The sequence below is a fragment of the Azolla caroliniana genome, unplaced genomic scaffold (assembly GCF_043228905.1).
Source record: "Azolla caroliniana isolate FFs.n. ecotype wild unplaced genomic scaffold, voAzoCaro1.0.p SCAF_1172, whole genome shotgun sequence".
In the NCBI taxonomy this organism is placed as follows: Eukaryota; Viridiplantae; Streptophyta; class Polypodiopsida; order Salviniales; family Salviniaceae; genus Azolla; species Azolla caroliniana.
Window position 1 is genome coordinate 1 of NW_028231607.1, and position 11,214 is coordinate 11,214.

Below are 11,214 nucleotides of genomic sequence, written 5' to 3' on the forward strand. Positions count from 1 at the left end.
GCCTCTTAAAAGACGTTAATATGTCTTTCTTTCTTCTTTTCTTGGCTCCATTCCCATCCCATTTCTTGTTTACAGTAGATATACTAAATCTTGTTCTAGAATCAGTATTTAATTGGATTTATATCTTCCTTTGAAGAGCAGGTAGATTTTTTATTGCTAGGTGGAGATCTTTTTCACGAAAACAAACCCTCACGTGCAACATTGGTTCGAGCACTGGAAATTTTACGCCGATATTGTCTCAATGATCGGCCTGTGCAGTTCCAAGTTGTGAGTGACCAAACAATCAACTTCCCTAACAGGTAGGTAAAATCTCCAGAAGCGAAAATAGTTTGTATGAACTTATGATAAAAAATTATTAAGGCCCATCTCAACTTCTCAACAGGTTTGGTCATGTAAACTATGAAGATCCCCACTTTAATGTGGGGCTACCTGTATTCACAATACATGGAAATCATGATGATCCCGCAGGAGTGGTAGGGTGGGGGACTATTCGTATGTGGGGATTTTGTTTAACCCAGCTGAGAGTTGGTTGAATTCCTAACTGACTTAAGCTTGCATAATACCTCTGCAGGACAATCTTTCTGCCATTGATATTCTATCTGCTTGTAACCTTGTCAATTACTTTGGGAAGATGATCCTAGGTGGCTCAGGTGTAGGGCAAATCACGCTGCATCCCATTTTGATCCAGAAAGTAAGGTTTTTTGCTAAGGATTTTGTTTAAAAAAAACTGTTATTTGCATATGTCTGAGAAAGGCCGTATTTGTGTTTGACATATAGATTAGTAGATTATATTGACCAGTTTCAGTTTCATTATATTATAATGAGTGTGGTACATATAGCTAGATTTAAATAATAGAAACATTCATTACATGTGTGTTTCTCATATAGATTGAGAGTCATATCGACAATTGTTAGTACCGAGAGAACATGTCTTTATGAGGAGTCATGAGATCCAAAGGGGCAAAATAGGACATATGCATGAGTGGCGTGCATGAAGGATATGCAAAGAAGCTCCAAGGACTGTTAGCACTAAGGGAACATGTCTTTATTAAAAGGCATGAGATCCAGAAGGGACAGGTGCATTAGTGGTGTGCATGAAAGATGCACAAAGAAGCTCCAAGGACTGTTAGTATTGACGCAACATGTCTTTATTAAAAGTCATTGAGATCCAGAAGGGACAAGTGCATGTGTATGAAACATACTCAAAGAAGCTCCAAGGACTAAAACTGTCTGAAATTAAAATTAATTTGGATCTATGAAGTGGTATGATATATCTGATAGGATATACAGAATGTGAAAGTCTATACAACTAAGTCATTTTAGGATGGCTGTCACTTGGAAGATGGTCTTGAGTGGAGTGCTTTTCTGAAGTCAACAATTTCAAGCCGAAACTGCCTATGGGTTTCGAGTCTCTCTGTTTCCAGAATCAGGGTGAAGTTATGCTCAACAATTCTCAATTGATGGCTCCCTGTGGGTGGGCATATCTATTTAAATCACCAGAACCTAAGTGTGTCTTGGTATTGCTTTGCGTTCAGCTTGATGGGAATTTTGCCCAGCACAGTACAATGACTTGACTGTCTCTGATCCCAGCACCAATGTACAATATTGCTGTGCCTCCATCACACCTGTCAGTAATCATGTATTCACCGGTATAGAATTCTGGTGGGAACCACGGATCTCTATTTCCAGTGCCTAATCATAATACAAGTTTGTAGTAAACTGCCTATTTAGAGGGATGTTTGACGGATCAGCTATTGAGAGATGACGTTCAGCAAACAGGACTGTAGTAGAGATGAGAGTAGAGACACACAGATCTTTGGTGTACCCAACCGTCTTGATTGGTACACAAGAAAAAAGAAAGTGGTGTGTTCACATTATAAAAGGAGGTGTCCTGTCCAAGTGAACAATGTGTTCACATATACGAATAATTACCTAATTTGTGAACTACGGGCCTTTACACCTAACAACCTCCCACTTAAAGGTCTGATGTGAACATTCAAGTAACTCCCACTAACTGTATGCAATGCTCATGTTGAGCTTTGCCAAGACTTTTAGTGAGAATATCTGCAGGATTATCATGTGTTTTGATCTTGGTCAATGTGACTAGACCATCCTCCAAAACTTGTCTGATAAAGTGATGTCGCACATCAATGTGTTTGGTGCGCGAATGAAACATGGCATTCTTAGCCAGATACACAACACTCTGGCTATCACATCCTAACACAGGAGTACTAACAGACATGCCAAGATCTTCACCAAGTCTGCTGAGCCATATAGCTTCCTTTGAAGCTTCTGTAGCTGAAATATATTCAGCTTCAGTAGTACTCAGTGCTACAATCTTTTGCAATTTGGAGCACCAAGACACTGCTCCACCAGCAACTGTAAATATATACCCGCTAGTAGACTTACGTGTATCCAAGTCACCTGCCATGTCTGCATCACAATATCCCTGCAAATTTAATGCACCCTTCCCATAGCATAAACATTTTCTCTGTGTACCTTTAAGATACCTGAAAACACACTTGACAGCCTCCCAATGTGCTTTCCCGGGATTAGACATATAGCGACTAACAACTCCCACTGCATAAGCAATATCTGGACGAGTAGCTACCATAGCATACATTAGAGAACCACATGCTGATGCATAAGGAATTCCCTTCATAGCATTGATTTCCATCTCATCCTTTGGACAATCAGCCTTGCTGAGTTTAAGATATGACGGCAAAGGAACTCCAAGAGACTTTGCTTCTGCCATATTAAATCTGTTAAGCACTTTTTCAATGTACTTTTCTTGTGACAAAAACAACAATTTGTCTTTTCTGTTTCTATTGATTCTCATGCCCAAAATATGCTCTGCATTTCCCAAATCTTTCATAGAGAAGACCAATTTCAGTTGATCTTTTAGAGCATCAAGACTAGTCTTTCTTTTCCCAGCTAGCAACATATCATCCACATATAGAACAAGTATGATAGGATTGTCATCGATATCCTTTTTCGTGTATAAACAATGATCTGCATAGCTACGATCAAAGCCTTGAGAAAGCATAAAAGTATCAAACTTCTTATACCACTATCGTGGTGCTTGTTTTAGGCCATACAAGCTACGTTTTAGTTTGCATACCAAATGCTCCTTGTTAGAGACTACAAAACCCTCAGGTTGTTTCATGTAGATCTCTTCATCAATATCACCATGCAAAAATGCGGTCTTTACATCCATTTGGTACAACTCCAAATTAAGCATTGCAGTGAGAGCAAATAGCACACGAAGTGTGGTCATCTTCACAACAGGAGAGAAGACCTCTTGGAAGTCAATACCTTCCTTCTGTGCATAACCCTTGGCAACTAATCTTGCCTTGTATTTTGGTTTCCCTTCAATTTCCTTTACCTTATAAACCCACTTATTTGGAAGAGCTTTCCTTCCTTGAGGTAAGGACACAAGATCCCATGTATCATTTGCATATAAAGATTTTATTTCTTCTTGCATTGCAAGCTCCCACTTACTACTAAGTTCACATGACATTGCCTCCTTATAAGTAAGAGGTTCACCCTCATCTGACAGCATGACATAATGCAAAGAGGGGTCATATCTATATACCTGCCTCCTTGAACGATTAGACCTACGTACCCAATGATCAGTATTTTCTGGGATTGGTTCTAAATCTGGAGGAAAATCATTTTCAGCACTTTCTGGCTGTTGCGAACCATGTCCAGCATGTTGTTCGACATCTATATTTTGTTCTTCAGTACCTTCATCTTGTTGACCAATATCTTCATGAGCATCTCTTTGCTGTCCAACTTCTTCTGGCTCAAAGATAACCGGTTGACCATCATATTCAACCTTTGGTATAGCATCATGAGGTTTATTTTCAGATTTTGTGGATGGCTGTAATTGCTGAAATGTAACGCTCTTAGAGTTCCCAACAGAGGAACAAGCATTTTTCAGCAATTTTTCTTCATTAAAAACAACATCCCGGCTGCGTACAATTTTTCTGGACTGAGGTAACCAAATCCTATAGCCCATAAAAATGCCCATGGTGGACTTAGCATCGAGCTTATTTCTCAGCTCACTTCTAATGTGTACAAACGCATCACAACCGAAAATTCGTAAATGGTCATATGAAGCTGGTTTGCCAGACCAAACCTCCTCAGGGATTCCATTTTTTAAGGACTTGTTGGGAGAACGATTACTCGCTCACACAAGGTCCTATTATACCTTTCTGCCACCCCATTTGATGAAGGGTTATATGGAGCAGTAAGCTCTCTTTTAATACCATGTAAGTCACAATAAGACTTAAATTCTGCAGATATAGACTCACCCCCATTATCTGTTCTGAGACATTTCAGTTTTGTCACTTTTTGAGTAGTCACAAATGCATGAAAAGATTTAAATGCATCAAATGCATCACCTTTTCTTTTCATCAAGTACACCCAAATCTTCCTAGAATAATCATCGATAAAGGAAATAAAATATGCAGCACCGCCCAAGGATTTTACAGGCATGCTACATACATCAGAATGCACCAAATCTAGCACATTTGGTTTACGAGAGATACCAGAATAATAAGAATTTCTCACTTGTTTGCCAAATAGACAATCATTACAAAAAACCAGCTTTGATCCTTTAACATCAAATCTTTTTAAAGCAAAAAGGATTTCAAGTCCTTTTTGGCTCATATGTCCTAATCTCTTATGCCAAAGCTCTAAACGAGAGTCGAATTCAGCAATAGCAAGAAACTTTCCAGGTAAAGCTTTGCATTGCAAACAGTACAGAGTGCCCTTTTTGCAACCTTTCACAATAACCATAGATCCTTTCTTTAGTTTCCATAATCCACCACCGAATAATGTGGTGTAACCATGCAAATCCATCTGTCCTACAGATAGCAAACTTTTCTTTATGCCAGGTACATACCTAACATCTTTGAGCACAAGCTCTTGACCATTATCCAAAGACAAGTGTATGGTTCCAATACCATCAATATTGCAAGCACTATTGTTACCAAGATAAACTTTTCCATAACTGCCTGCATCAAATGTGGTAAAGCACTCCAAACATGGAGTAACATGAAAAGAAGCCCCAGAGTCTACTATCCATGTCTGTGTCAATCCATCATCGATTGACAATAAAGCATCAATAACATCTGTTTTGGTGATTTGCATGTCTTGAACATGAGCTATAAAGGCATCATCTGTAATACAAAGTACATCACCATCTTCACCAGATAGGTCTTCAATGATAACATTTGAAGCCATATTAGCTTTCTCTGTTGTATTAAACTTATCCTCTTTGTTTTTCTTCTCTCCAACATTCTTCTTCCTTTCTAGTTCCATCTTCCAATATCTACAATCAGGTTTCTTATGACCTTTACGGCCACAATGATAGCAAGTGATATCTTGTTGTTTTCCTTTCCCTCTACTCTTACTTCTATTTCTTTGTCCTACATTTGGGTTCCTCTTATCATATCTCCCCCTAATATTGTATGCTGAACCACTACCTTCTCCGCTAGATTGTCTTCTAATCTCTTCACTGAGAATAGAGCCCCGCACACCATCGAAGGTCAAGGTGGGGCTATTAGATAGTGAAACAACTAATGTTTCCCACGAATCCGGTAAAGTCATAAGTAGGAAGATAACTTTGAGCTTGTCATCAAAAGCTGGTAATCCTGAATCTTGTAGTTGGGAGAGAGTACCTGTGAATAAAGATAGATGCTCTGTTGCACCTTTCGACTCATCAAGCCTCATACTGACAAGTTTTCTCATCAAATGCACCTGATTCACAGGAGTAGTATTCTCGTAAGTTTTCTTAAGTTTCTCCCAAACTTGATGGGCAGTAGTCAAGCCCTTTACATCTACAAGAATTTCATCAGAAACAGCCATTTTAATATATGTAATGGCTTTCTTATTCAGAGTGTTCCAAGCATCATTTTCCATGCTCTCTGGTTTCTTTTCTACAAGAGCATCTTCACAATCTCTTAGAAAGAGGATGCCCAGCATACGCTCTTTCCACAATTCGAAACCTTTTCCATCAAATCTCTTGATTTCAAAGAGGTTTTTCACTTCAACTGAAGTGGAGGCCATTGCTCCCAAGATTTATGACAGATGCCTTCAGAAATTGAGCAGAATACCAATAGGAAAGGGTCTGACAGATTTTATTTTATTTTTTATTTTTATTTTTAAATCTGTGTTTTCTGCTGATTCTGAATCTAAAGAAAAACAGCAAAGTAGAGGAAAGAGATTTGGCTCTGATACCAGTTAAAGGTAAAGAGGGATGTTTGACGGATCAGCTATTGAGAGATGACGTTCAGCAAACAGGACTGTAGTAGAGATGAGAGTAGAGACACACAGATCTTTGGTGTACCCAACCGTCTTGATTGGTACACAAGAAAAAAGAAGGTTATTATATTAGTTAACCTTACATAGAAAGTGGTGTGTTCACATTATAAAAGGAGGTGTCCTGTCCAAGTGAACAATGTGTTCACATATACGAATAATTACCTAATTTGTGAACTACGGGCCTTTACACCTAACAAACCTAAGTGTGTCTTGGTATTGCTTTGCGTTCAGCTTGATGGGAATTTTGCCCAGCACAGTACAATGACTTGACTGTCTCTGATCCCAGCACCAATGTACAATATTGCTGTGCCTCCATCACACTTGTCAGTAATCATGTATTCACCGGTATAGAATTCTGGTGGGAACCACGGATCTCTATTTCCAGTGCCTAATCATAATACAAGTTTGTAGTAAACTGCCTATTTAGAATTAACAATCCCGCTGACTGCACATATCAGTGAAGAGATAAGGGCATCAATTAATCTCATGACCGTCATGTAATTTAGCTGTGATTCCCCATGAACATCACGTGAATCTGTGTTTTCATATTGAATTGGTTTTATACATCCACCTTTATTCCTTATTCAGTCATTTCAAAATTCAACCAGTGCCTCCATGTAAGCTTTCATTTAATCTTTCCTTTTGTATGTGTGAATATTTTGTGTTATATATTTGATTATTGCATTATTTTCCATCTGATGTCCATTTGCCTTTTGTTTAGGGGGGAACAAAGTTGGCATTATATGGATTTGGAAACATCCGTGATGAGCGTCTGAATCGTATGTTTCAGGTTTAAAATTCTCCCTTGTTTTTTGCGTGTAAATGCCTGAGTTCACATACACATACACACATACACATATACATGTATATATGTATATTATATGCTTATGGAAGTTATTCTGAGTATTTAATATCAATTGGTGTTTGCCGCTACTTATACTTTTGATACAAATAGACACCTCATGCAGTAAGGTGGATCCGCCCTGAAATTGATAGTGGCTCTTCAGTTTCTGATTGGTTCAACATATTAGTGCTCCATCAAAATAGGCAAGAAAATCTGTTGATTACAGACTGCAGTATTCAATATGAATTGAAAGGACATGACTCATTTTTTCTTGCTGTTTATAGGGTGAAAACTAATCCGAAAAATGCAATCAATGAACATTTTCTTCCACGTTTCTTAGATTTTATTATTTGGGGGCATGAACACGAATGCTTGGTGGATCCAGAGGTTGAATCTTATAGCCGTTCAATTTATATTTGCCTACTTTACTTAAACAGTCTTTATAAGCTCTACATACGTGTGCTCATGTGTAGGAGGTGGCAGGGATGGGATTTCACTTATCTCAACCTGGATCTTCTATAGCAACCTCGCTTATCGACGGTGAAGCAAAACCAAAACATGTTCTTTTATTGGAGATAAAGGTACATATGGAGACAAAGGCTATGTGTCAATTCTATGCATCTCCATGCTGCACTTTGCACTAGGAACATATGAGTATAAAGAAATATCTTGGAATTTGCGTATGAATAGATTTTTCTTACGTGGGAAACTTTATTTGAATCCACAACTTGGTTTATATTTTCTGAAATCCATTTGAGTGATGGTGGTTTTCTAGATTATTTTCTTAAGCAATAGGATGGGTTCTAAATTTTTAATTATTGTGTGACACGAAAAGATGTCATGTTACCAGAGAATATCAAGGATACTGCATAAAATTTTAAGTCTCAAAAGGGAAATTAAATCTGCCAGATGTGATGAATCAGAAGAGAACAAATAGTCATCTCGAATGACGAGTGCCCAGAGGAGGGCCAACTCTGCTGATTGGCGTCATAACCCTCCTCTGTAGTTTATTGAACATACCGCCTGTATGCCACTTAAGCTGTATTAATTTCATCAGTAAGTTAATCAGCACATTGAACTTTGAGTATGTCTATCAGCAGTTTCCCTCATAGCATTGAGGGTCTAGCAAGAATTTGAAGCATATTTGGTTCATGATGTCAATAATACAGTGTAAGACTCCAAAACCTTCTGTGAAAAATGGCCATCTTCTTCTGACAGAACAGTGACCTATGTGATGTTCCTTTGTCTCAGCTTCTGAATTTTTTCCTTTTCCTTGTTTATAGATAAAAGAGTACTCTACATGAACATAATAATGACTAAGTTGATGGAATCTAGGCTCATTTTTTTATAGCCAGATGCATCAAAAGCTTAATGTTTTAATTCCCTAAATGTAGGCTTTATAATAAACTTGCCACACATCTACGGATAATTTACTGTTTTTTAGAGAGAAGGTGCAAATAGGCAAAAATAGATGTATAGGTTTAACTTGTAAGAGAAGTAGAAACCAGCATGGTACAACTCTAAATAAAGTCACTTTTGCATGAGCATTTGTTAGTGACAGGTTATAACTAATGCTATTGAGATATTGCTTGCTTGCTTTTTTGAGTGCTCCATTGGAAGACAGTTTGCAATAGAAAAGTAAGCAGTTTTCCTTGTCATTGATGTTATTGGTATTGATTGATTAAATTTTCTTCAGTTCAATGACCATGGTTTTTAGGGAGGCTGCAGGCACAAGTTCTCTTTTATCAGGTGTCTATATAATGTGAATATAAAACAAATTTGATGGAGATTTTAAAATTTCCACTTCGAGCATGAAACATTAATGATCGTTGCTTTTCAGCATAGTTGCATGAAAAAAGGAGATTGCATTCATAGTTGTTTTTGGCTACAATTTGGGAAGGGCCAAGATCATGATGGATTGGTAGGTGAGCACTTTATCTATGCCCGTGACACCTTGCTCCCATTGCTAGCACACATCTTTAATAGAGCCATGTGGGAAGGTTTCCCTACTAGATGGACTCAGCATACCATTGTGCCAATCCTCAAGAGTGGAGACCCCATGATGCCAAGCAACTATAGGACAATCATGATTGGCCATTACTTAGCTAAACTATATGGGTCGATTCTAGAATCAGAATTGAGTATATGGGCAGAGCAGAATGGCTGCCGTTCAGTTGGATAGGCAGGCTTTCGGAAGGGGTTCACAACTTTAGATCACATATTCACCCTCCGGGCCCTTATTGAGGAGGGCAGAGCCCACAATAAGAGGATTTATTGCTGCTTTGTGGATTTTCGAAAAGCCTTTGACACTGTGCCATGTGCATGGCTTATGCAGCAGCTAGAAGCCCTTGGTGTTCCTATAGATATGCAATGGGGAATCTATGCACTCTATGAATCCGTGTCAGGAAAAGTGTTGTCTTCTAGGGGCTTGTCAGAGGTTGTGGCTAGAACAATTGCAGTAAAGCAAGGATGCCCACTATCCCCCACTCTCTTCGGTCTCTATATAGATGAGGTATCACATTACATAGAGAGATTCGGGGGTTCCGGAGCACACCTAGCAGGTATAGCTATACAAATATTACTATATGCTGATGAGATTGTGCTGATTTCTGACTCTCCGGAGGGACTACAAAGACATCTAAATGCCTTAAAACTATTTTGTACGGACAAAGGTTTGTCAATCAACATGGACAAAACTAAAGTGATGGTGTTTAACACCACTCAAGCATGGGTAACGAGATCAGAACCAGAATTCTTCTTGGGGAAGGAAAAGGTGGAATACACACACTCCTACACATACCTAGAAGTAACATTTATAGGACCTAGGTTCTCCTTACAGGAGGCTGCTTGTGCCCGACTTTCTCGGGGATATGCAGCCCTTGGTGCTCTTGAGAGACAATGTGAACATTTGCAGTTCCAAGAGCCGCGGACTAAGCTATGGTTATTTGATACACTTGTCACACCACCTCTTCTCTATGGAGTAGAAAATTGGGGACCGAGTCTTAACAAGGAAAATCATTGGAAAGATTTAGAGAGACCTTTAGTGTCAATGATTGCTCACATGATAAGGAGCAAAGCATCTGTGCCCCACGATATAATCCGGGCAGAGATGGGAGCAGCACCTATAATAACCGAGGCATTGTTCTGATCAGTGACATTTATCCAACGTCTTTGGGAGCTCCCTAAACGAAGGTACCCAAGGTTGGCACTTATGTCATCAAGACAACTGGCTGAAAATAGAGACACTCACTGTTGGTATGCTGAAATGTAGCAATGGTTCGAGTCACATGGCATGAGTATAAATGCACTACCCCCGTTCCAATATAGCTTGGATTGTCCCCATCTAAATATGACCACTAGACCACTATAAGACACACTTCTTACATACATCGGAGGATGGATTCGTCATCAAGCCACCTTATATTGACATACATCTATCCTATGCGCTACGTAGTGTGATAGGGCAGTTGCGAACTTCATCAGATCAGCTATAGATTGAGGTAGGTAGATATACACGACTACCTCTAGAAGAGAGAATTTGCCGATTGTGTCATCAAGGAGTGGAATTTGAGGAACACTATGTTTGTCATTGTAGTGTCTTTTATGAAATTAGAGGGAGATACCATTGCCTCTTTAAACAAGGCTTTGGCCCACTACGCAAGGTAATGGAATATGAGGGCCAACGATGCCTAGGACTTTTCTTGCTAGAGCTCAAGAGACATCGGGAAAAGTTGTTGAAGAATACAGCCACACAAACTCATCCACAAAGAACAATCACAACTTTCTTTAGCCTATCACTCCTACTAATCCTACAAGTCCATCACGGGATACACAAATGGGCTCCAGGCCAAGACATAACAAAGGGGTTACAATTGATCGGGCTATAGCAATTTGCCGTGCACGTAGGCTCCGGCCCCATGGACCACGACCTCGACACCCTTGTCATCGACAAATAAAAGCCATTATCTCCCGCCATCGTAGGTGCTTCCCTCGCTTCGGAGGCATTTCCATTCTGGACCAATCTATGCTAGAGATCTTTC

At 39.2% G+C, this 11,214-nt stretch overlaps 1 protein-coding gene and 1 pseudogene across 1 annotated transcript; both read left to right on the forward strand.

The window, feature by feature from the left end:
* Positions 1-99: 99 nt before the first annotated feature.
* LOC147847329 (double-strand break repair protein MRE11-like) lies at positions 100-7,933 on the forward strand (the record flags this gene model as incomplete). Its single annotated transcript, XM_087339312.1, has 7 exons — positions 100-299; positions 383-473; positions 572-691; positions 7,052-7,120; positions 7,286-7,377; positions 7,459-7,561; positions 7,648-7,933. Coding segments are annotated over 7 exons (846 nt in total), but the record flags the coding sequence as incomplete, so codon positions are not given.
* A 1,149-nt stretch (positions 7,934-9,082) lies between these two features.
* On the forward strand, positions 9,083-10,989 carry LOC147847330 (uncharacterized; annotated as a pseudogene).
* Positions 10,990-11,214: the final 225 nt, after the last annotated feature.